The sequence below is a fragment of the Strongylocentrotus purpuratus genome, unplaced genomic scaffold, assembly GCF_000002235.5.
Source record: "Strongylocentrotus purpuratus isolate Spur 01 unplaced genomic scaffold, Spur_5.0 spur5_scaffold_19, whole genome shotgun sequence".
In the NCBI taxonomy this organism is placed as follows: Eukaryota; Metazoa; Echinodermata; class Echinoidea; order Camarodonta; family Strongylocentrotidae; genus Strongylocentrotus; species Strongylocentrotus purpuratus.
This window is the reverse complement of record NW_022145604.1, coordinates 19,752,550-19,779,985: the sequence shown is the minus strand read 5'-3', so window position 1 is coordinate 19,779,985 and position 27,436 is coordinate 19,752,550. Positions and strand designations below refer to the sequence as shown.

Sequence of the window (27,436 nt, the reverse complement as noted above, 5' to 3'; positions counted from 1 at the left end):
GTCAAAGATGATCTTTCGAAACGGCTCGAAGTTCGGTTTGCTTGAAACTATGCTCAGATCATAATACCTCGGTCACACCGCAAAAAACCGACTCCAAACCGTTCTCTAACCGATTCTTGACCATTCAAGGTGATGTACCATTTAGTTCGATCTGGTGCCATCTGATGTCGGTCTCGTCGGTGTGACCGGGGTTTACCCAGCAATGAAACGCTGCATTCCGAAGTGGATACTTGCATCCTGGAAGAAGCATGTCCAAGCCTGGTGAGAAACAAGTTGAGACAAGCTAGACATCAAACAAAAGTCGCAACCGTCTCTTCAAATTTTAAATAAATCTTAGATCACAATAATGTTCTACGCGTGATCGGTAACCAAATACCCTCTTGTTTATGAGTGTAATGGCATGAAGTCTATTCGGCGACCTCAGAAGGTGGTCAAAACGAAACGCAATCGACGCCGCAGTCGGGTCACCGGATGAACTTAATAGTCTTTATTTTACATCCTTTTGAGAACATGCACAAAATACTCGCATACAGTCTCCGAGAGAACACCGTGCGAATTTTACTGATGGCGTTCTTGTAACGTTGATCGCAGTGAGAACTCCTTGGTAATGCGACTGGGAGATCACACAGCTGTCGGACGTGTACCAATGACCAGAGGTGTGGGAGATGATAGAATTCTTTGCTATGACCTGTTCAATGTAACAACAGACACGGGCATTGTAGGTATGCTCAACGCAATATTCGACTTTGCTGCACACCGGCGGCACAACCGGCGTCATTGCGGGTGATGTGTTCTCCTGCGATCCCTGGTTCAGCGAAGCGTCTTTCGGTTTCGCTCCAGCTGCTGGCGGTAGTTTCTGCTGGTGTGGAGAAGAGTCCGTTTTCTTTGGTATTTTCTCCGGGACGACCGATGTGTTTTTGTCCGTGAGAGTTCTTTTCAGTGGTCTGGAAAGCGGCTGGTAGACTCGATAAACAAGTGGCAAAGGTCCGACCTGTTTGGATGGAAATCATGAGAGAAAAATATATTATTTTATTGGAGGCAATGGCGTAGCTACAGGGGGAGGGTATGTGCCCCTTTTCAATTGTGAAAAAAGGAGAGAAGGAAGATATAAAAAAAAGAAGGTAGAGGGGGGGGGGGGGTGTGAAAGAAGTTGATACCAACTCTACCCTATCCTCCACTCACTGGATTGCTTTGCTCTCCCCTCTCTCGTCATTCATCAGACTGGTAAGTCCGGTATCCCCTCCCCTAAAGGCCCTTTATAGACGAGTTAAAACTAGATATTTAAACGCCATTTTGTTCCTACTCTTTCACAACATTCATATTAATTTACAGTGATTACCTGTGTGTTCTAAATAAAAAGACTTTGAGCGCCATTCTGTTTTTTTTTTTATAAATCAACAACAAAAAACGGACGTCTAAGTAAAAGACTCTTTCTGTAAATAAAAACTAGATGAACCTTCGACTGCGCGCAGTCCATTATGATGCCTCCGCCATAAAGCGATTTTACCAACCAAAACAGAAGCAATTTTTAAAATTCAACTTCGATTATAAACCATTAACAGGTTCTAAGAATATCGTGATTACAAGCTTTGTTTCATATACATGTATGACCCTTTGATCTTTGACCTCATGACCCTAAACACCTAATCAGTTCATTGGCTCTGCAAGATACATATATGTCCTGAATTTGATAGTAATCAATCTGTCAGTTCTAATAAGAATGCATTCGCAAGCTATTCTTGAATACATAATGCGCCCCATGACCTTTGACCTCATGACACCAGAATCTACTCAGTTCATTGGCTCTGCAAGGTACATACATGACCTAAATTTGGCAGGAATCCATCAATCTGTTCTAATGACAATGCGATCATAAGCTATTTTTGCATACATAATGAGCTCTGTGACCTTTGACCTTATAAAAAAAAAATAATAATATGGTTATTTATATAGCGCCGGTATCCGCCAGGTTCTGACGCTCATGGCGCTTTACACATGACCCCAAAATCTAATCAGTTCATCGGCTCTGCAAGATACATACATGATATAAGTTTGGCAGGAATCCATCAATAGGTTCTTAAGAAAACGCGATCACGAGAACGGGACGTATGTATGGACAACCCGACATAAAAAAGGAGTTACAACAATCCACTACTTCCTCGATGACTGGATCCAAATAAGCTTTTTGGAGGTCCTGTTTTTTTAAGTTTTCACATGGTCTGATTATATTGATGATCCGTGATACGAGTTGCTGTCCAAACCAAATGACGTTTTGGACTACAACCACAGATTCAGGATGTGGCTTCCCTTTAAAACTTTCGTTACTGCAGATGTGACAATGTTAAAATCTGTTCCGGTTGAACAATGTAGTAGTAGTGTATTAAAGTATTTATTCACTGGAAAAACTGAGGGTAATTTTGTGTACGACGGATCTTTGAGTACTATCATGGCCAACCCAGAGATGTGTTTCCTCAATTTATGCTGAACAATGATCGTGATTGGCTAAAACAATTCCCAAGTCGGACATAAAGTTTTTCTAAATTTTGTTGAACACATAGTCGCCCTCATGTTGGGCAAGTTTTTACAACTAATATTTAAGAGTGATTGGTGTTACTTTACGAAAATACCCAGAGAGAGCTTACATCGTCAATGACCTCCAGTATGCAACAATAATATCTTAACATCGAAACTTATGATTTCAAAAGACTCTTGATAATGTTTACTTAAGAACTGTTTCCATTATACCTTTCCCATCCGATCATTTTTATGTCTATGTGTCGAAATTAAATGGCCGAACTAGAATGTTGTATTCGGTATAGATAGTTTTTATCTCGACAAAAAGTCTACTTCCAAGTAATGTGCTTTGCTGGGTGCAAGGTTGGTATGTGGGGTATGTTTTCTAAACTCTCGAACTCTCTCTCCCGCATTCGACACCTTTTTTTCTTTTTCAGAAAGTAAGGTCTGATTTAGGAATTGTGCCAACAAACACGGATAAATTACTTTCTAAACCCAAACATGCGAGTCGATGCCAGACAAAACAAAGCTGTTCTGTAGATTTCAATTTTAACAAGGATGTCAACGTCTAAAAAGCCTCGCGAACGATAAGGCGGAAACTACATAATACTCCTGTAACTTTTGAATGTAAACTATTCAGAAGGAATGACTTTTAGTCTTATAAATAAATAATTTTGCCAGAAGTTGTAATGGTAGCAAATAACCTGTGTAAAGTGACTATAAGTTATCCACATGGTATTTCAACTGCAAATTTCAGTACAGCCATCTATGAATATAACATTGTATATTTCAAGCTTTAGCTCCTTTGTTTAAGTAAATTGTTCTGAACCGAGTGAGACCCAATGGTGGTAACTGTGTCGTTCTTTAAATTGAAGCATTATTGTATGGGAGGTAATAAACAGCCCCATTTTGATCCATATCCGGTTGGGTACAAGGGGTAATTGTAATGACATTGACCAAGACTTGTATTTTGGAGGTAACTGTACAAAGAAATGTCATCAGGTTGGGTGTTAGGACCAAAAAGGTAACAGACACCTGATTAACAATACGCTCTGAACATCATTGAACAGTATGTCTATTGCATTAGAACTTGACACGACACTTACCCGACCCCATGTATAAATGTAAGCTACATCCATTAATGTGTAGTCGTCTGGTAGAAGTTCATCCTCACTACCTCTGTACATCACTTCAATCTGGAAATCAAGTTGGAATAAATAAAACTTAAACAAACTTCATCACATCGTCAATAAATAGCCAATTATATATCATGGCAGGATTACCAGAAGGGAGAAAAATAGGCCGCCGCCTTTTTAACTACGTACAGTTACATCCTCTTTGTATTTTGAAAGAACAGTAGATTTTTGCTATTTTCAAGCATTCCGGAGCCATGTCTTATGAAAGGGTTGCGATTGATCCGGATCCGACTCGCATGTTTGCAAACTTACAACCTCCTATTTCTTTGGTACAGATTTTTTTACTCATTTGTGGCTGTTATAAGAAGGGGGTACTGGATAAGCTTTTGAATCATCCTAAAAGGACCGGACTGGTGTCAATCTCCTCGTTGTGTCTGGGGTACGAAGTAATGTATAGCTCCCCGACCTTATTATATTTCATGAAAGGGATGTGAATGAACTTGATACTAAATTTCCGTTTGTGTAACTCGATATGTTGCGCGTGGAACGTGAAGAGTCAAATGTCATTTCGGAGAAGGTTGGTGGATTGAATGAAGTATTCACTGATGCACGTGAATTTATCTCTCATCAACTATATCTAGATTATGAGCATACATGACGGGAAAGTGTGAAGTATAGAACGAATGCCTTATGAAAAAAAACGCAATTAGAATATACTCCAGAATCAAGATTATTATAACATCGTGTGCTCCTTAGATCTTTGTTTTTCCTTCAAAATTCTAAACTGGTTAGATCGATTCCTTTGACAAAAATAATCTCTGTTATCACTGTGAACAACATGTTCATGACATAATTAGTCTAACGTTTAATTTCATATATTGTGTGATTTTCCAAAAAGAAAATCCTTATCAGGGAGACTATCCCGGACTAACATCCAGAACAACGCCTGTACAACAACAAAAAGTACAAAATCCCCGGACAACTACCGGAAGAACAAATATCTCGGTATTAAAACAACCCCTACAAATTAGGTGAAATTTTCTGCAGTAGCACTCCACGTGCAATTGTCGTTGTACAGTAGGTAGTTTTCCAATCGCTGTTTTTTCTGGGGTGATAGCCCAAGGGGACATTTTCCCAGAGTAAAAAAAAAAGGGTAATATTTTACAACGGTATGGAACCGACCAAAGACAGCAGCAGAGTATATCCCTGCAAAGAGGAGATGAACAATGAAGTACATATAGACGAGAACAGAATGGAAATGTCGAAATGACAAAGAGGGCGGACAAACCTGGTAGGCTAGTGATAATCCAAACTTGTGTCGGATAAACTTTTTGATGTGACCAATGGAAACAGCTGCAGGACATCTCAAATACCGTTTATCAACAATCTGTGATAAAAAATATGAACAATTGTATTTTCAGTTTATATTTCATTTAGTGATACGGAAACAAAAGCAATTTTTTATACTCGAAACAATATGTAATCAATATCCAACGAAGGGACGATTAATCTTATCAATACGGCAATACCATGACATGTGGCACAGTGCATTTTAATTCTTCTTCAGTTATTATAATTATTTTGTACTAAAGAGGTTTTTTGAACAATCAAAAACATCCAAGGCGGTTTGCTGGAATGCTATGGACGTCCTTAGAGGAGCCCGGATCTAAACGGATGGAAGAACGGATGTATCCGAATCGAGCATGACAACACCGTTAACACCTCCTCAGTAGTGATCAGTAGCGTGACCCTGTATTATTTGACTGGGGCTTTAAGAATTTGATCTTTTGAAATGTTCATATCTGACGCTACCTACTATGCCTTAAAAAAAAAGATGTTGTATTGCCCTTTACGACAGACCCAAAAATCTTGATATCTAAGGTCAGTTTTTAAAGTTTTTTGTTTTTGTTAACGTTTTACCCCCAAAAAATATGCATTAAAGCATTTAAAACTGAGAAATATCAGCTAAAAGAGAGACCTCCCCCCCCCCCCAAAAAAAAGATTTCCGACCGGCCTACCGATGTTTTGGCACCTAAAGGGCAATACAACATCTTGTCTTTTTAGGCCCTATATCCTTTCCATTCAGCCTTCAACCTTAAAGTATTAAAAGTTCGATGTTGTGAAGGACTTTTATGGCTTACCTCATCAGAGAGACCGTTAGCGTCACCGTTCGCTTTCGTCTTGCCATTTATCGGACCGCAGCTACTTTTCAACGTCGTCGCTCCGTTCGGCTTTCCTTTTAATCGCTCCTGTGCCAACATTTCAGCTGCATCTGTTTGAACTCCCCGCTTCTCTTCCGGTGCCTTAGCGTTCCCACCCTGCTTCGCACCACTAACCGCAGCTTTCAGTGCCGCCGTGACCGCCGCGCTCACCACGGCTCGTGTATCTCCGATCGGCGGTGCCGCTACGGTATTTCCTCCACTGCTACCGGGTGCGCTCCCAACAGCGGTGCTCACACCAGCAGCGCTGCCAGTAGCGGTGCTCCCATCAGCGGCACTACCAGTAGCGACGTCTACATTACTCCCGCCGCTCTCACTGCTCGTATCGCTGCAGCTACTGTTACCGCTGCTACTGCTGGTTGACGCGTTGTCCCCGTTACCGACGAGACGCGTTATGGCGGCGGCGGCTGGTTTAGGTTTGGGTATGTGAATGCTCTGCTGATAGTACTCGAGCGAGAGGCTAAGGTGTTCATCGTCGGTGTAAATAATGAGCTCTTGTTCGTCCATCTCTCCGCGTTCTTCTCTGGATACGGTCTGTGCGAGGCTAGTACCTAAAGTCAAATATACATGGTGAAAATGATAATGTTGCTCATAAGAATCACAACTAAGCTTTCTGTCTCATTTAATTATGTTATTCATTGCAAAGATGACTGCAAAACACAAGTTCGTTCAGTTTGGTTGTCAACAAAAATGTTAACTCTTCAAACTTTCAATCAGGTACCGCCTTAGTAATGGGCGAGTGAAATGTATATGGCCATTTGTTACACCATACGTTACCAATTTTAATGGAACCAAATTAACATCGAATGTATCACTATTATGTATTTGATCAAAGCTAATGGTATGTCTCTGAACTTAATACAATCATCAGATAAACTACATTTTTTGGTAACGTACCGGATAAAGTACCTTGGACTTGCCTATTCATGCACTTCTCAATCGGCTGTTTACTGTCCATTGTTACTTTACTTACAATTTCTGGTTACTTATTCCGTCGAACTTCGGAGGAAAAATGTCATGTAAGAAAGAAAGGGTCGAATGATTAACTTACTGGCTTGTGGATGTGACTTGTAAAACTCTCTTCTCCTTTTCATTTCTCCTGTAGATAGAAAGAAGGAAAATATAAAGCAAGAAAAACATTCATATTTTCTACTGTTGTGTTATCTGATGAAAATTTAAGGTTTAACACCTAAATTGTCTATATTACATTTTACAAATAGAATGTCAAAGAGGAATGCCGCTTCTGTCGTACAACTACGTCAGGGACTACCAAGGTCTTAGACACACCATGAGAGGGCTATCATACACTAAGTTCATATAAAACGAACTGAGCACTTACTATATTGCATCTTTAAGGATTACCTAAATTGCCTTTATTGGTTTGCCTAGCATGAGTAATGATGAAGTGGAAATGACGATGCATGTGCAACGGGGGATATAATGACCGTCATACACGAGGCACAAGGCGTTGTTTTGATTGCGCTATTAGTGTGTAAATCATGTCTGTGAAGCCAGTAATCTTGTAGTAATTCACATAAATTTGTATTTTGCATTCACTTTGTTTACAAATGCAATGTCACATAATAGTAACAGATCACGCTAGTCAGTGACGCATTCCTACGTCACCAAAATGACGCTTTGCGTGCAAGGGGCATAACTGTCTACAATGCGTTTCGGTTCGCTTATATCGGATACAGTGGATTTGATAAGTGCATACAAATCTCGCACGCTGGGATTTCATTCCAATCTGAATTTTTCAGAACATGGCCTACTAAATTTCGAGAGCGTTTAGTTTGGTTCCAAGAAGAGATTATTTTCATAAATATCTTTTGGGGCAGTAAGTAATTTAGAATGTGCTGCTTCCCTAAATCGTATGCGAATTGGATAAAACCTACATGAGGTGGCATTGTGGTTAGCTCTATCTCCACCTTTTAACCGACTCTGACAAAAGCTGATTTGAAACCAAATGGACTATTTCATATTTTTTCTCCATAATTCCGTGGGCACTCTATACGAGCTGTATATACATGTATATACTATTACTTTCAACAAAAAAATGTTTTCATTTACCTTTAAACATGCTTGGAACCAGTTTGTACACTAGATTCTGCAAAGTTTTGTCAGATCTGTTAGTATAACAAAACAAAATATATAAATAAGTAAGTTTAAATACTGCAAATAAAATTCATCTCGAAGAAAGTAACTAAAGGTACTTTACTATGAAACAGAAAGAAACGAGGGAAGAAAGAAAACCAAAATAAGGAGTACGAAAACAAAGAAAAGATAAGTAAATATCGAATGTCAGCATAATTATTGCGGATGTTCTAAAGAACTTTAACTCGAGTCTCATGACCAAAAAAAATGTCAAAATCTATACAAATTTCAGTGAAAATGGTAAATCTTTCTTTGGGGAGAATTATAGAATCCAATCAATAATAGTATACAAATACAAATCTTCATGCAGTTATTTTAAGCCCCCACATGAAAAATTTCTGCTCTTGATTGAACATATACGCTGTGTCGAAAGTGGCCAACATTGATGCGTTGACAAACAAAATAATGAAATATAATTTTGCATGACTCACTAAAAATAAAAATAAAATCAATGATAACTATCCTTAACTGAAGTGTCATAGGAACAAGCAACTTGATCAATCATTGTATTCATTCCGAGTATACCATATACTGCGGTAGATCGGGATTCTCAAGGACAATTACATTAAAGAAAATTCAGGCAAGGAGAGGAAGGATTCTTCCTTTTCAGGTTCGTTTTAATCCCATTTTTGGCTGAGATAAAAGAACACAAAAGTATGACAAATTTGGGTTTGAAAGGAGACACGCGCCCCCATGCACCCTCTCAGATCCGACCCTCTCGGATCCACCACATAAATTATCTTTATGGTTCTTTCTTTCTTTGGGTTATTCTTCGGATAACGATCAACTGCATGGTGCTAGCAGAATATGAAAACACAAACATTGTGTTACCTGATATTTAGTAGAGGTCTAGTCTTGTGAACCTGTGTGTCGCATACCGGGCATTGCTTACTGGTGTGCAGATATCGAACGATGCAACTCCGACAAACTGCATTCAAAACAAAAGAAAAATATGAAGATAAGCCGACGCCCTTTAATAGCCAATATTGAATCACATTATTTACATTGTAATCTCACTATTTAAATTTAGTACGATGTAGCCTACGTTTTATTTGGGGCATGAAAATTAGACTCTTCACACTCTCTCTGTAGAGAGACAGAGAGAGCTTTATGTATTAAAAAAGAAAGAAAATTATAGAGAGATTAGAATGAAAGTGACATAGAGATCAAAAGAAAGGGGAACGTGAGGGAGGGAGAGAGAGAGAGAGAGAGAGAGAGAGAGAGGGGGGGGGGGGGGAGAGAGAGAGAGAGAGAGAGAGAGAAAGGGGGTGTAAAGATTTGCCGAAGAAAAATTAACATACGAAGAAAAATTAACATAGGGAGAAAAAGTCGAAAAGAAAAGAAACGATGCGTTATAACTAAGACCAAGAAAGAGGTATTGAAGTTAGTTACTTAGTTACTTAGTTAGATATATAGTTAGCTAGTTCGTTGATTCGTTGGTTTATTTCGTTTGTTTCCATTATTTTTTTTTTTTTTTTATCGATTTGGGGGATTATTCAAATCCAGAGAGACGAGAACTATATACTCACATGAATGTAAACATTCGATGATGCTTGTAGCATCCACGATATATCCTTTGCACAGTGAACATGTCAGGTGTTTATTAAGATCCGTTATCTTCAGCCGCGTTTTGCGATGCATGATGACTCTATAAATACGACGAAAGCAAATAGAATACCAATTAAACAAAGATAGAAAATAGAACTATAATGTTAATAGTAACAGATTAATTCCCTCTCCACTATTAATAAAGAGGAATGGAATTAGAGAGTTTTAGAACGCACATTAGATTTGATAACCTTCAACTGCGCTTCAAAATAGCTTTCGAAATGTTGAAAACATTATCACTCACATAATGTTCGTTTTTGTTAAACTGCGAAATGGCAAATGGCACTTGACACTGAGATATCATTTTAAATAAATACCAATGTAACAAAATACCACTGTTTTGAATATGGGTACAAAGGCTTATGGGTCATTCTATTAATATTGTTTTTGTAAATGCATAATCAAAGTAGGTCTCTATATATCCACAACCAGAAGCGACAAGGTACTATTTTCATACTAAGGCGTTTAACAGGATAGGGTTTAATTATAAGTGAAGTTCAAACAGTAATTTTTTAATTTCTAACCTTCATTACATGTATGTCCAATTAAATAAACTAGAATGATGTACTCTCGCCGATATCATGCATGTAAAATGTGTACATGTAGTTTAAACAAAAATAGTATTTCTCAATTGTGACTAATAACAAGCTTTGAAGGTACATGTATATGACTTGTGTACGCTTTCGCCTAGCTATGACGCAAAGACGTTAAAAGCCATTTATTTTCATGAATTTGATCTAGTATACAGCCAAAAATAGTATTGGCTCGTGTTTGAAATCTCTGTTTTAACTGCAATTTGCTCAATCGTATATCGAATATAAACATTATTACTGCCCGCGACTACATTGATCTACACCAACTTTTCCCCAGGGCTATATCATCACGCAAAGTTCTTTAAATCTTGTCCGAAAACCAGTGGAATAGATGAGGTGCCACGAGACGGGGGCATCCCCCTAATTGAGTGACACGGAAATAAATTGAAAAAGGGGAAGACTGAACAGGAGAAACATAGGATAGGACCCCCTCCCATCACCTGCCCTAATCGGTAACTGTCTCAAAGTTGAGTTCAGGTGAGAGGTGACGTTATCATAATTATCTAAGTGTGGAAGAACATCTGAGAACAAAATGTTCCCTGAAAAGCATGGCTACTCAAATGCCCTCATATTGCCTAAATATGACAAGCTTAAAGATGAGGCCCACATTTTTATGCCACATGTTTGTGTAGTCCCATATACATCTTTCAGTGAACAGTGTTTGTTACTTTACCAAGACTGGGCAAAACTTCTATCATTCTGATGATTCCAGAACCTTGCAGTACACACCTATATTTATGTTACATTATCAACTTTTCTGATCACACCGTTTCCTTCACAATGCAATCACATCACCAGAACTCAACTTTATCTTTAAGACCGATGACCCCGCCCCCATGATGACAGTGCACCTCAATGTCTAGACCCACGCGAGCAATTGCTGATAACCACACATAATATTAGCTTTACTCTTGCACAGACACAAGTGGATTTAAATTTTATCGACTTTTTCTTCCCTAAAGTGTTATATGGTGATTTCCTAAATCTTTCACCTGCTCTTTGTTGATACGTTTCTAATTTGAATCGGATTTTGAACCTTATTGCTTTTTCGAGTAAGTCTTCTGCATAGTCAAAATCGTCAAAATCGTCGACAGCTTCAGTTCCAGCTTTCATTTTATGCCGCAAACATGTCGTATACATTGTGACACTATACACTAGCATAGTGATGGGGGTCAGGGGACAAGTGCCCCCCTCTCATATCGAATCATATACAAAGAAGCGGGGGGGAGCGTTAAAAAAAAAGCGGACCTGGAAATTTGATTATATTTATTTTTCCAGCTAGTCAGAGATTTTTTTTCCGGAGTTGTGCTCACCACACCCCTGTTAGTATAGAGCTTAAACGAATAGTTCCATGATTGGACCATCATGTTCAACTGCACAAACCTAGATATTCCTTAAATGACGTGTACACATATTCCCCATAATATATTGGCATATGATCAATAGAACACCGTTATCTGTTACGTTCGGCTCTGAGGAAGTCGACACTAGTCGTGTCGAAATTAAAGACCGGAAGGTATTAGAGCGACCTAATGAATTGGATCCGACAAGTCGGATTATGTCCTGCTATAGAACAAAAATGGCGTCAATATTCGAATCATTGACAGCCAAGTCTTGGCAACTAATTCTTACTTTGCAGACAAAAGCTTCTTATGGGTTTGGTCCCCCCCCCCCGGAACGTCCCTGTTAAGATTAATTTAACCCATGACTCCGAAGTTACTTGATGATAGGGTTCTTCGAATAACAAAAGGAACATATAATAACAAATGCATCAAGATTATAGTTTTTCATGTAGGCCCATCTTGTAGGCCTTTGATATGGGCAATTTGAGTGTCCGGAATTACGAACCTTTTTATATTCTCTCTTTATAATTCATTCGAACATTTATAGAGAGAAACTCACCCTTTGGTATTAACCCTGTATAGTACCGAGATGCTAAATTGCTAACGTCATATTCGCTCGTCGTAGAGGACTGGTTCTAAACATCAGAGTTATGACAGAGATTATGACAGGGTCGCAGAGGCGTCATAACTCCTTAATCAGGGTGTTGTCCTTTATTAAATTATTTGCGAAGTTGAAACGTGTATAACGGACAAGTATAGCTTACAAGCGCTGATTTAGTCAAGAAGTTAGTCTTATGACGGTTTCGAGAAACGGGCCCCAGCAACCTTGACAACTAGGCCAGTATGATGTCACACTTCGGTATATTCTATGCGTCCAGCGCTGTTTCATGAACTATGCATTATGTATTTACCCTGTTAGTTTTGCGGGCTGGTACGAACAGACAACAAACAAGAGAACATCCGTATTATATTATTGACTGTTGAATTACGGTTCGCTAGACACATTTCGTGTAGTGCACATGCGTGTGTACACAATTACTGAATTGTGCAGAACCGACAACATATACAAACATGTATATTCAAAATTTACTTTGAGAGATAATACTATAGCGCCCGGTAGAGTATACATTATGGCCAGGCTCAGTGTAATTTACATGTATCACAATGATATCAATAATAATAATAATAATAACTATACTAATAACAGCAAAGGACATTTTTATAGCGCTCATATTAACAATTTACTTGGATGGATAATATAATAATACGTCCGAGAAAATATACATATTATGGCAGGCTCGGTGTAATCTACATGTAGTATAATCTACATACAATGATGATGATGATCAATGATGATGATGATAATAACAATAATGATAATACATAAATAAAATAAAAAATAATGATAATAATAATAACAGCAATAATAATTATCATAATAAAATTAATAGGTCTACTACTGGATGAAATTAAAATGAACTACTACTATACTACTACTACTACTACTACTACTACTACTGCTACTTCTAATAATAGTAATATTACTACTTATAACGATTATAATGATAATAATGGATACTTCGACAGAGCTCGTATTAATCACGCACATTGCTCAAGGCGCTCCTATTTACGACAATGTATACATGTTTTGTTCAGAAAATTAAAGTTGCACAAGGGAAATGTAACAATTCCCTGCTTGCATTACCACGACAACCGCACTATTAACCAGTACACATAAAGAGCAGAGAGGAAAACGGGGATCCCCCTCTAACACTACTGCCCTTCCGAATACGAGTCACGTGATGGCTATGTCCATTATGGGGGTTCCCCTTATCCGAGACGGGGAAGCTCCGTTATATCAGACTGATGGCAGGTTATATCATGGACCTACTAACTCGAAGTTTTGTCATAAAACTATTGGTACGGTTTGAACAACGCACAGTCTGTCTTCCAACGGGGGTGGGGGGGGGGGGGGTGGGAGGGGGAATTTAATTTCACATGCAGTTTAAGGTTAAATAGAGAAACAACAACGAAAGTGACTCAATAAACAAACTATGTGGATGTAATTATAGTGGGTGGGTGATCACAAGTTTTCTGAATATTAAGGTTTAAAGAGTTTCCATTTAATTAATCCTTAAAAAAAAAAATATCTGAATAATGGCTTAGAGGCTTGTACTCATCAGCTCGAGTTTGCCAAATAGCCCGCTATTTTGTGGTCCGTCCTCACCATGCAGCCCGAAGACTCGCACTATGCGCGAACACCGAGCAAATTACTCGCGCTCGAGTTTCGAGCTGAAGAACTTCGGGCTAATTTCCCGAATCACAAAATGGCGGGCTATTTGGCCAACTCGAGCTGATGAAGACAAATTGAGGGAATAAATAATGAACACGTTTTATTTGCAACTACTTTTGAACAATCAACGCAATTTCAAAAGCATTGTGCGTCACCTATTGAATTGTGTGAACATGACAATGACGTGTTACGTGATGCGAACATGATTCATGTGGGGACATACAATCGACAATAGGGTATTGAGTTTCTATTGACAAATCCAATTGAGTTGATTTGTCGAAAATACTTAGTTGCGATCGTGTTAATGTGTGTATTATTTTGTTGATCAGAAACGCTTGCATGACTAAAATATTCTTTAAAAGGATAGCTCATTTTATGCCCGCGTATTCGAAACGTGACACGAAAAAGATGAAATTCTTGGACAAAATTGTCAAGCCATTTGTTTGTGTGTATTCCCATATATTACAATTTCTGTCCACAGTGCATGTGGCTTTCAGCAAGCCCGTGTCCATTTCTTATCCTTTTCATTGTAAAACCTCATATTACACATCGAGTGTATCAACCTCTTCAAACTGGATCAGTATTATGATCATTTCAATTTAACGCAAGAATACATCATAAACATAGCAATACAAACAAAACAAAATAGGCATTAATAATCTTCGAGCAGGGGCATGACTGCTTTGATTTTGCCTGTGACTTGCCGTCCGCCGTTGCCATCGAAGCTAGGTCTAGCCGAGACAGAAATAACCGTCCGTCGCACGCAGAAGGGGGGGGGGGGGGATGAACAAGCCGATATATCCTAGTTCATGTCCCTCCAATCCCAACTCCATGCCCAATCCACGATGTACGTCAGTAAAGTGGAGCCAGAGATAGTCTCGGCGTAACAACCGTCGATATCAGAGACTAAAGCTTTCGGTCTATAGCCGTCTAGTCTTACACAAAATTATTTTAATATTTCTCAATAATAATGTCTGTTTTTCTTCTTCTTTTTCAGGTCTTCAAAGGGAGTACGTAGGATAACCTTTTTAAAGTTATTCACGTTTGGCAGACGAATTAGGGATTAACTCGACTTTTTCCCTTATGTCGGGGCTATGCAGCTTAGATGATCCATTTCCTTTCACGGATTTTTTTTTGTAATCGACTGTGATACAATGTATTTATATTGGGTGAGAGTAGGCGCTGATGTTGACCTATTGGTGTGTGCATGCATGCAGTGGAAACCGTTAAAAAAACGCATGAGCCAATCGTTATTTTTAGAACAACATTTTTTAGATAAACTATTCGTGTTTCAATGAGAGGAAATAAAATTGATCACGTTTCATTTCCTTTTGCTCTTTATCTCTTTTTAAACAAGAGGGATTATGCTCATGGTTGTGACCATTGTTTAATTCTCTTCTTTATAATTACGTAGCCTATCTCTATATGAATTACATTTTTATTTACTATGCAATCTATGTTTAATTGTGTCATGAAACTTTTTAGTCTTGAACTTGATTTGCTATTGGGGGGGGGGGGGGGGACGGTTGGGGAATGGATAATGGATACGTATACAATTAAATTAAATATCATTTTGGTCAATCAAAATAAAGAGCAGATCGAGTCACCCAATACTGTATAAAAATTGATTCACAAGCGCATTCCAAAACGAAAGTCCATAATATTTGTTTAAATATTTTTTTAAAAACGTGCCCATTGGTACGGTCGGTTTTGAGTCGTTTGCAGTCGATTAGGAGGTATGGCCAAGGATTTATTATAAAATGTATAACTCCTTGAGTTGACTAAAGAGGTATTGGGCAAAGCCCCGACACATTCAGGTCGATTCTCAACTCAATACTTAAACCTGACTAATGAAAGTATTTTGCTTCGTTTTTTTTTGTTTTCACGCTTCGAATTAAAAAAAAAAACCCAAACCGCAACCTCTTAGATGAACACATGAATGTCTGCAGCTATTGATCCAGTAAAACGATTATAGAATCCAGTAGAGGAAATTTACTTTAGCTTGGAGAAGATAGGCTCACATGACTTGGGGTTCATGCTATGGGGGCGACTTTAACTAGTATATAGGCCATTTTCTCTTGCAAAGATGTTGAATTAATCCTAAACTATACACAAGTTCTGTCAAAACACTACTCTTTCATGTTTAGTACAAATCCAAACGAATCAGTTTGAATCATTAACTTTTCATTCAAATCCGTTCTTGTATTAGGGCATGATCTCCGTATACAAGAATAAAACAAATCATCAAGGTTGAAGTTTCTGAGAACGTATATTTGTATTTTTATCAGGAAACTTCATTCACATGGCACATATTTTGTTTTACAAAACATTGATCGCGAGAACAAAAATCGATGTTAAAAGTTCATGGGGAACAATATCATTTTTTGTATAATTATGCAAACAATAATTATCCCAAATGAAATCTGAATGAATGAAAGAATGCAGTGCAAAATAACATTAAAAGCGTACGTATAACGAGGAAATGACGTTTCCAATTTAAAACCCGGTAATGATATAATTTCTTTGAAAATGTAGCTAAAAATAACATCAGTATAATAACACCGTATAAAACCACTAACGATGGCAAGCTTTGTCAGTCAAATGGTCTTTACTAAACATTCTCCATTTGGTATTAATGTTTTTGGAATAAGACATCGACATGTACATTCATGAATACTCATAAATATGCATATTTTGAGAGATTAAGATAGCTGCTACATTTTCTTCTTTTTTTGTGTGGGGGGGGGGGGGAGTTGTGTATGGAGTTGTTTTATTTTTGTATTATTATTATTATTATCATTAATATCATCACTTTATATATTTTTTTTATCTATTTATTATTCTATTTGTTTCCTTTGGTTTTCGGTGGTTGTCTATGTAGTGAAGTCTAATGCAATGGAGTGGTTATTCATTTTACAATCAATAATTTACTTTACGATGAGTCAGTATCTATACACATACTTTTGAAAAGATACATCATGTGCATGCATAAACGGACGGCGAGCATGTTATTGTACCAAAGAAAATGGGATTAAAGTGATCCGTTCTTTATTGATCCCTTATGTAAACTTCAAACAAGACGTGTATCAAACAAAATGTGGAAATAAAATATGAATATTTATTGAATGATTATTTAGCCAAAAAATAGCGCGGCAGCGTGGAACTTTTGACAGAAAATAACTAAGGAACTATGCACATTGCTCGTTAAAAATGACCTCAATTTGTTTTTTTTAGTCTTTTCCATGCGAAAATGTTATCGTATTATTATATGCCAGGATGCCAACATAGATTAACAACAGTGGAATCCCCTAATATATGCCAACTTAGGCCTATATCGCATTTTTAAAAAATAGTTAGCGTGTTATTGGTGTATAAAAACTAACGAGCAGCACATGCTAAAGGCCGGGACATATTAAAACTAGAATGATACAACATTTAAAAAGATGTTAACAATGATATCATAAACATAGAATGTATTCAAACAAAGTAATATAAACAAAACAAAATTACAAAGAAATATATTATGTAGGGGGTCTACTAAGGCATTAGCGTAATAAGCGAGCATATACCGGGGCTCCACATTTCTATATGAATCACTTACAGAAAGCTTACGTAGCGAAACGAATTCTAATCAAAAGCATTCTTTCATCATGGAAACCAAGCATATCTTATTTAAACATACCCAATGCCATGTATTGTGACATGTAAGAATCCGCTAGCACATAAAAGCGCGAGTTTTTTTTTCCATCGCCAGGAAAGCACCCAGCACTTGCGCGCGTTCTGCAATTCATTCACCTTTATACACTAATTCCTTACAGCATGAGGAATAACGATTTGGTATTGCACAGCCGCAGTGCACGGGGGATGTGCGAGTGTTACGGGACGGAGGCGTAGCATGCCCGGGTTCCCCCCGGAGGATAAGAGGATGCCTTTCCGCCAACAACTCCCCCATTTTGGGATGCCTTGCAGCTTCCAGCTAAATCTACTTCGGTTCCTCCTCGCTCCATCTCTCCTGCTTTTCCTCGGAACAAAGGATTCGGTTTTGGGTGGAGGAGCCAGTCGGTATCCCAACACCACTGAAATTAAATGCATTACAGTGGGCGTCTGACTTGTCTAGCAAAGGCCCTACATTATTTTGTACGTTGAGATAACTTGTAGAAGTGTGTGCATAAAGAGGATGTAGACGAACGAATATTTATGGAAATGCGGTATTATCACATTACTGAATCACTCATTTCCATGCGATACAAATCTGATGGTACAAATATAAACAAATTATAGAATCGGGAAAAAATACCATACATAGTGGTCATGTCATATTGTTCCTCCTTTATATTTTCACATCCACTTCCCTTTTTGAAATGTGTAGAATGCTCCCTTATTTACATATATTCCTACAGGGCCTAAAAGTATTGATCCAGCTCGGGATTTCACAACTGACTCATTTTGATTAGGTTCTTTATTTTTTTCTCCAAAAAAGAAAATACGAAAGTCATTTTCAAAATGAACTATAGCCTTTTAAAGGCACCACGTAGTCGAACAAGATAACTGCCACAGGACTGCATTTAATATCAGTTCTGCCTTGATAAAATAAACAAGATCGGTTGTAAGTTGCCTATTAACTTAAAGGAAACCGTTTGATTTCCAAATCGGAAAGAGGGAGAAACGAACCTGAAACTTGTCGTACACATTGAAGGTGAATCATCACAAGTGTGTATAAACCATAATACACAAAGGTGAATTCATCCTCAATATCTATCTCTGCTTAAAGATGTTTACAAAAACATTTTGACATAATCGTTAAAAAGTGAAAGTTAAACAAGAGTCATGTATATTTATCAAAAAATCAAAGTTTGCTATGGAATAGGAGCCATAAAGTTGAATTCCAAAGGTAATTCTACTCAGATTGTACAATCTAAAATACGTTGGGTAAAACTTACCTTATATTGTGTAAAGTGTTGGGTAGATTTCTTACAGTGTATATGCTATGAGACTACTTAGAGTGAAAAAATGACTGCAAACAATCTTCAACGAGAACTCCACCCTGATATTTAGTTGGATTTAATAGAAGCAGAACAATCAGAGAAACAGGTTAGTGAAAGTTTTGGGAAAAAAATTTAATAATCAGAAAGTTATAAATGTTTGAAGGTGCGATCAATCAAACACAAATTGGCAACTCTGTGGCGTTTCTTGGGAGGTCCCCTCCCAACACTGCCCTGCTGTACTAAAGTAAAACAAACATCAACGTTTACAATGTCCCTTAAGACAATTTTCATCATAATATTCACCCGACATTATCCAAATAAGTTTTTATACAACCCCTATACGAAACAAATCTGTTCCGTCATCAATAACTAAGAAAATGAAAGTTTAAGACATTTTCTGTACAGAGCAAATTTAAGAGGACCTCGCAAGATACGTCACAGTGTTGCCAATTTGTGTTTCACTGATAACAACTTTAACAAATCCCAAGTTCCCTATTTTAAATCGGATACGCTCAAATTTTAAATAATTTGTTTCTCTCATTTTTCTGGTTTTATTAAAAACCAATTTAATATCAGGGTGGACTTTCTCTTTAAAAGAATGTCCATGACATTGCCCATCTCTCTATACCATGTATTTCTAGGCTGATTGCAATCACTAACATTCAAATAAATGAATGGTACATTATCTTTGGGAGTTTCTTTTCATACTCTCTATACTGCTTTCAAATGTGAGACGTACTTATAAAAAAAGTTTTAATACAACCTTTCATAGCTTTACGTACTTTTTAATGTCACGTGACCTACGTGTATCTTTTATTGTGATGTTTTGCCTGAAACACGATCGCAAGACACTTTCAAAATAAACGTTAGGCAAATTCAATAGCCTTAATTTTTCATCACCTACTGAAATGTGCAAACATGACATGTTTCGTAATCCGAATATGATTTCTTCAAGCAATAAAATAGGGTATTGCAATTACACAGGAGTTGATTTCTTGAAAGTCTTGACGATCACATCCTAATTTCATTTTCAGATATAACAAAATATATAGCAGTTTTATCAACTTATAGTCACAATTGGACATATTTACAATTATTAATAATTTAATTTGGTTTTATCCAATATTGTTCTAAATTTCATAAGTATATAACGGCATTTTCATTTTCAGTCTGATTCGGTTTTTTTTAAATATAATTTTTCCAGATTTAGGATCAAGGTTTCTCCATTGTTCCGCCCCCACCCCCCACCCCCATCTCTCTCTCTCTCTCTTATTAGTATTTCAACAGCATACCTCAGACATTATACTTAACTCGTTGACTGCTGCCCTGTACCAGCTGTTGTTATAACCTCCATCCGTATTTCAAACTTTCCATGAAAAAAAAAATCGCATCAGCTTAAAACCCTACAATTCATAACCTTGGCTGAAGTTGTAAAATGGTGTAACGGAAATTGTCCTCAACCATGCATTTTGCAGGCATGGCATGTTTTGGGGTACGCAACATGTGGCTTTTATGAATTTACTAGGAGTCATGTAATAATATTATTTCATTGTTATTTCAAGTAAATAGCACATGGTAGCATCCATTACTACAAGGGGTTACTGAATTTCTAATTAAATTAAATTCTAATTTGTTTTTTTTTAAATAATAAAATTAAAAAACGTTAATTTCTGTCTTATTGTAGTATGTCTTGTTAAAGATCTTTTCATTGTTTATTCTATATAGTCCTAAACATTGAAAAGGTAAACCTAGCCTCACTTTGCAATTGTACTTCCCTTTGCTTTACTCTTATAATTGTTTTTAACGAATAAAGGTCATTTTGAAAATTATGTAATACACCAACCAATAAACTCCATGCCATTTCGTGCATTCCTTTTTACGATAACTTTAACTTTAGTTTGTATGAGCTAATGAAAAATACTATTTTAAATTCCTTATAAATATTTCCCAAGCCGTCTGCGTTTATCAACAATCATGATCACCTAAAGTGGTCGTACTAAGAAACTCTGCCTATTTGCGAAGATAAATCGCTATAAATTGCAGTAAGAACAAATGATTGCGCACAAAAATACAGGTACAAATAAAAAAAAATATAAATGACAATTAAACAAAAGTACACAGGCATACTGCAAAGCTTACTGCACACCACAATAAGAAGTATTATTTGTTGGCATTAGAACACGGTACAACGCATAAATATGTGTTACTTTAAACAAAATTAAATCATATCAAACTTTCCCACTAAATTTTCTAAACATAAATTTTTAAGTACATGTATTTGTATTGCGTTACAACCCTTTGGAAATTGTCATAATTTTCTGATTTTGCTCTACATGTAGGGCGGGTATTTCTAAATATTTAACATATTATTCGTGGAAAAGTCCTCATTAGGACTTAATCGTGACGAGTCTGGTGATGCCATGTATAATCAATATGGACAGCGTAAAATTAACACGATGTCATTGTCTGAGATACGCTTCCGGTCAGTATAGGAGATAATATACAGGTATTCCAACAGGGTTGTTAAGCCTTTGTTTCTAATATTGTCGACTCTGTCCATTATATTTAATTCATATTGGCTGTTTGGCATCTTGAACATGACGCTATCAGCGTCAGTAGTGTTAAACAAAATGATTTACATCCAGTCAACTAGTAAGACTGCAGAGAGCAATTAAGGGAATCAAGGTTGCACGAGGCAAGATACAAAAATGTCGCCCCTCCTACCACATTACAATAGTATGTGTTCTACTTAAACATATTTCCATAGAGTCCGTATCCGTTATAATGGTCATTATGCTGTATATTTTTCAAAGAAATGAAGGGTAAAATATTATCTACTTTTATCCATGCACCGTTACGCAAGAAGCAGCGTGGCTGACGGGCTCGCATACACACGTCAAAGAGAAGGTTGTGTTTTGCTAAAGATGAAAAACAATTTGTGATGGTGAGCTTTTTCTTTCTTTTTAGTTTCCGTTTAAAACAACTTTGGAAGAAAATCACGAGATAAATTTCGCTTGAAAAGGATGGCTCTTCAAGTGCCCTCATATTCATGATATTAGAAATATGACAAGAAATAGCCTAAAGGTTTGGACCAAACATGACTGTGTGTAGTCCAAAAAGTGTGTGGGGTGCATGTGAATTCCAGCAAGATTGGGTCAATTTCGTTTCGTTTTTCATTACAAAGCCATTAAAATTCTTCTTCTATACTACATAATAAGCCTTTTTCCCAATTATTTTCAGACAGTTTCTTTCATAATGTGATCACATGAATAGTACTCGACTCTATCTTTAAAGTGTTATTCCACCATTCCAGGAAATGAATTAATGGGCAATTTGAGTCAGTTTCAATATCACCTCTCCCAGAATATTAAATGACGATCTCACATTCTGATGTGCGTGATTTGTAGTATTTGTACTCGCAGTGCAGAACCTAAACCATGTTAACATTTGCTATTTATTTTAATACACGTACATTAGTATTATAGAATACAATAAACACAATGATAATACCATTAATACCTCTAAAATGAGACAAAACTAGGACGGGAGGAGCTGATATAATTAAAGTCATGTAGTAATATTTGATAACTTGGAAGACCTTTGGAAGTTTTAAGACAAACGATCGAAATGTACATGTACTATATATCATGCAATTATGATATTTTACAATTTGGGAGCTACGTGCCTTCATATCCATTAACAGCCCATACTAGACTCTATAGCGTTCCATCCATCCCCTCCCCTTATACGCATTCAGAAAACATTTTATTTTAATACTCAAAGTCTAAACGATAAGAATACTTTGGTCTTAAACTTTTCAGTAAGATTTTTCGAACCGATTAAAGTGGGCTACGTAAAAGTTTAATTCAATCATGTTCACCTCAGCTTAAAGCTCGCCTGCACTAGTTTGGCCAGGAGGGATTAGACCTCCCAGCATGGTCACTGACAGGTGGTTATCTCATCAACTCAGCTCTCTATTATAAGAAAAAGAGGATCATGGGGCACCAACAGGCACCGCTTAGGCATTGTTTTCTATATGGGAGCAAGTAGTGCAGTAGGGCTTTAAACATTGAAGAAAAAACACAATGTATTTGCATTTAAATTGTAATTTTTAGGGGAAATGATTCATTCGGTGCTTGCGTTTTTCTTTGTCTGTTTAAGTTTGTGGGTGTGTGTGGGAGGAGGGTTATTGATGATAAAATATCGAAGTATAATGGACTAAAAGCTTACTTTGCATCTTGGTCTAAAATATAAAATTTAACTTTTAAATATATATTTTGTGTTTTTTAAACTTTCTGTGAGTAGAAATCAATAACATGCAGACAAGAAACACACGATGATCAAAAATAGCAACCTCATATCCTTTTTTCTGTTGTGGTTGAGTTTTTATATGGTGAATGTGTGTTTAAAATTTTCTTGAAAACAGTATCCTAGCATGGAATAATAAATCAATGTCAGAGCTACGGCACAGGTTTGATATGATAATTTAGTAAAATCATCGGATTTGTTCAGTCATTAATCTTATAGCTTAAAATTCATGTAAAATCATCAAGATACAATCTAAATTTATATTAATGAACCACTACCATGTTAGGTAGTGAAATTGAAAGTTAAGAATTGTGTCTGAAAAATATAGCCGATTCCTGGCAAATAGTGAAGAGGGGGAAACAAACAAAAACAACGATGACTCTATTTTGATTCTCTCTCCACACACTAAGAAAAAATGGTGCAACTATACACCTTTAGGGGTTCAAACCGATGCAACAATAGCAGCACCTTAAGGGGTTAAATCCTGCACCCTTTTTAAAGGTGCAATCCTGCACCCTTTAAAAGGATGCTAGATTGAACCTTTTGGGGAAAATGTTAGTACCCTTTATGGTTCAATCCTGCACCTTTAGGGGTGCAAACCGATGCAACAATAGCAGCACCTTTAGGGTTTAAATCCTGCACCCTTTAGGAGGGTGCCAGAATGCACCTTTTAGGAGACATGTTAGTACCCTTAATGGTTCAATCCTGCTCCTTTAGGGGTGCAAACCGATGCAATAGCAGCACCTTAAGGGGTTCAATCCTGCACCCTTTAAAAGGTGCAATCTTGCACCCATCATCAAGGAATACTCGTGACATTTGCTCGTACACATATACATATTAAACATGCATGATATTTCTTGGTTAGTAATCATAATCAATATATATATTGCTAAAACGTGAATGTATTTGTAACATGATAAAAAAAAAAATCTATTGGTTAATGATTGCCGAAGGAAAATACAAATCACAAAATTGATGTGCATTGTCATAATTTGCTTAACAAATCATATGATAAATGTATTTTCATGTGAACACGTGGAAAATAATCATGAATATGCATGCAATATGCATGCAATATGCAAACTTTTATTTTGCACCTTTTGGGCTTGTTAGGGTTCATTTTTGTGGGAAAGGTGCAAAATCTTATATTGCACCCTTTTTTGAACCCCCTTTCCTTCAATAGGGTTCATTTTTATGTAAAGGGTGCAAACTCTTATTTTGCACCCTTTTTTGCACCCTTTTTTTCTTAGAGTGCATGTTTGGGGTCTTATTCACACTTGAGTGCCTAATGAATATTCCCCAACACTTGAGTTCATTTTGGATTGAGAAAGATATATCTAACCTTTTTTAAAATTTAATTTTGATTATTGACGATCCCTCTTGATGACCCTAAATGGATATTTCATGAAAGCCCAACCCCTCCCCCCCCCCCCAAAAAAAAAAAAAAAACTGCAGAAGTGAAAATGATAAATAATATCCTTATCTTTTTTGGATTTATTACATTATTGCGTTGTGAATAAACAAAAATGAAAGCGTTAACGCTATTGATAAAGGAACCTAAAATTCGTGAAAACGTACTAAACAGAACGGGTCTGTTATGTTCATGAAAATATAGAGAATGTTTGCCTGGTTCTTTGTTGTTGTTGTTGCATTTTTGTTTTACTTGTTTGTTTTGATTCGTATCGTTCTGTAATTATTTTTATGATTTTTCTTTTAACACGATCGGGAATGCTTTCGAAAAATCAACTCAAGGGCGATTCTGGTACCCATTGTAATAAATTTCCCACAGAAATCATGTTCGGGTTACGTAATACGGCATTGAATGTTCGCACGTTACTGGAATTGCCTTATTAAACGTTATTTCTTTCTCGAAAGTAGTTGTGATCGTCTTTTAAGTTCCGTGTTTCAACTCCGATAAAGCCAAACGCAAGTTTACATAATGGACACGACTAAATGTTATTCCATCTAAGATAAAGGAATATACTCACTCGGAGATTGTCTTCTTTTCCCCACTTTTCCCCGTCTACTCTAATTGATTTGGGTCTCCGAATACTTTAAAAATAATGGGAGACACGGATAAAGTTCTATTACAAAAAAAAAATGCTCATTTAAAAAAAAAAGTCCATCAAACCCATTGAGGTATATTGTTTTGTCTTCTTTCCCTTTCTTTTTCTTCCGCTATACTCATCTTCTGTTTCTACAACTTAACTATTACTACTATACTACTACTACTACTACTACTACTTCTTCTTCTTCTTCTTCTCCTTTTTTCTTATCCTCCTATACTCCTCAATATACCTCTCTCTCCTCTTAGTCTAAGTCTTCTTCTTTGTCTTCTTCCTTATCATGCTCTTCTTTCTCCTCCTTTTCTTCTTGTTCTTTGTCTCTTTCTTCTTTGTTTCCTTTACAAATTGATATGCAATGTTAAGGCACGCAGCACGGTAAGATAATGTCCGGAAAACCTTGCGAAATTTTCCTTTTTGAAATACATCACTGAAATGAGATTTTACCATATTTTATACTATATTTCCCCCTCTTCTCGTATTCTTATTCTCCTTCTTCTCCTCTATAAAAATGTTTCATGAAGGTTTTAGCGCTAGCCTATACAGTCATGATTGTGTACACCAAAATAAAATACCACTGAAAACTGTAAGATTAAAAGTATACATAACATTTTGTGAATACTTTTTTCATCCCTTTATAGGACTAATACTCGCGATTATTGTAAGTGGTAAGATACAATAAAAAAAATATAGGGGGAACATTACAAAATTGTTTGCATTAAGTCATGGATTGCGAGAAGAAAAAAATTATCTCGAAAGCAAAATTCTGAACTGTACAAACACGTGAAATGAAATATCAGACTATTAAACCTCCGTTAATGGTTAACTAAAAATTAGCTATAAATTCACTACAAAACGACAAAAATAGCCTAGCCCAACATTATTTTGATTAATAGTGGGAATTTACTGGCCGGGAATTGTTACCTTTTGCCAAATTATCAACAACAACGAACAAACAAACAAACAAAAACAAACAATGTGAAAATTAAGGTATAATTATGATTAAAGTACATGATAGTACTAAAACGTCAAATGTGATTCTAAGCTAATAAGAGCTCATACAGGCCAAATTCATACACAAACGATTATTCATGCACATAATAAGCTTTACGGCAGCTATTCTACACACTATGTAGAACGGTCTATACTAAGACGGGCCAACCTCGGACACCGGTGCATTTTTTTCAGAGAGCGCATTTTTGACTAACATACAAATTAAGTTCGAAAAGCACAATAATTTCACACGTATGTCGTCAATGTTTCTCTCTATTATCTATTGTACTTTTTATTCACCGTCTATATGGATGAAAAATCGAATACGGCCTGAAAATTAAATATAGCGAGGTTTTAATAAAGGGAGATATCCAGCTACAAGGGTAATTTCGATTGACGTTTATAAACAGGATGATTTGGTGGGCAATTCCCACGGAAAATGTTGCAAATTTTATTAAAGATGAAACAGGAAGCCTTCGTTGATGTTTGCAGGCAATCATAAACAAATGTTAAGCAATTCTTCGTTGAACTACCACTTAAAAACACGAATTTTAGGAGAAACCGGAATGAAACATGAAATGAATTTACACGTACATGACGGTCGAGACCTTAACAACTCTGAACAATCCGCGCATTACACTACAAAAAAAAGGTTATGTTCTCCCAAACAGAAAAGCATGACGATATTCGTTAGAAGAAATTCTAAGCTGCCACGAAGGACAAGAATTTTAATCAGTAGGGTGTATGGAGAGAGCGAATAAAGCTAGCAATTCTGAGGACAGCTGTAAACGAGTGCATGAAAACAGAGAGAGAGAACAGCCCTCCGAACACGCACTCAGCTCCGCACACGGCACTAAATCCACCATTTTGGATTCCACAATATTGACGAAAATTTACAATCGAATTTCACGTGAAAAATCACTCGGTGCAGCGCAACTATTAAGATTCACATTACCATCTTACGAAATATACATCTTTATAATATAGAGAAAACGACTCACATGTTTCCCAGACGGCAGTGTTCCGGAAACGAAATATATTAGCCAAACTTGGAGGCTTTGCAGGTCGATTTTCGATCTAGCAGCTTGTGTAACAACAGCGGCCTATACGGAAAAGACACGCAGTATAAAAGACTTGTGTATGAATGTGTGTGCGGTGATGAATGGCGGATAAAGTCACGTGACTAAATTCCAATTGACGGCTAACACGTACAGAATACATAGAAGA

At 36.8% G+C, this 27,436-nt stretch overlaps 1 protein-coding gene across 1 annotated transcript; it reads right to left on the bottom strand.

The window, feature by feature from the left end:
• Positions 1-124: 124 nt before the first annotated feature.
• LOC115925836 (polycomb complex protein BMI-1-B-like) lies at positions 125-27,436 on the bottom strand. Its single transcript, XM_030989830.1, has 10 exons — positions 27,211-27,436; positions 9,553-9,671; positions 8,855-8,951; positions 7,940-7,995; positions 6,921-6,968; positions 5,792-6,420; positions 4,939-5,037; positions 3,621-3,710; positions 532-991; positions 125-258 (listed from the first exon to the last, which is right to left on the bottom strand). The coding sequence occupies exons 2-10, from the start codon at positions 9,662-9,664 to the stop codon at positions 125-127; spliced, it is 1,725 nt and encodes a 574-aa protein (XP_030845690.1). The 5' UTR covers positions 9,665-9,671; positions 27,211-27,436.

Bases quoted from the DNA above. Each gene is read 5' to 3' on its own strand.
- LOC115925836 (XM_030989830.1), bottom strand. From the start codon at position 9,664: ATGCATCGCAAAACGCGGCTGAAGATAACGGATCTTAATAAACACCTG. The intron at 8,952-9,552 runs GTGAGTATATAG...TTTTGAATGCAG, and splicing joins CATCGAATGTTTACATTCAT to TTTGTCGGAGTTGCATCGTT. The intron at 992-3,620 runs GTAAGTGTCGTG...CCATCCAAACAG, and splicing joins ACATTTATACATGGGGTCGG to GTCGGACCTTTGCCACTTGT.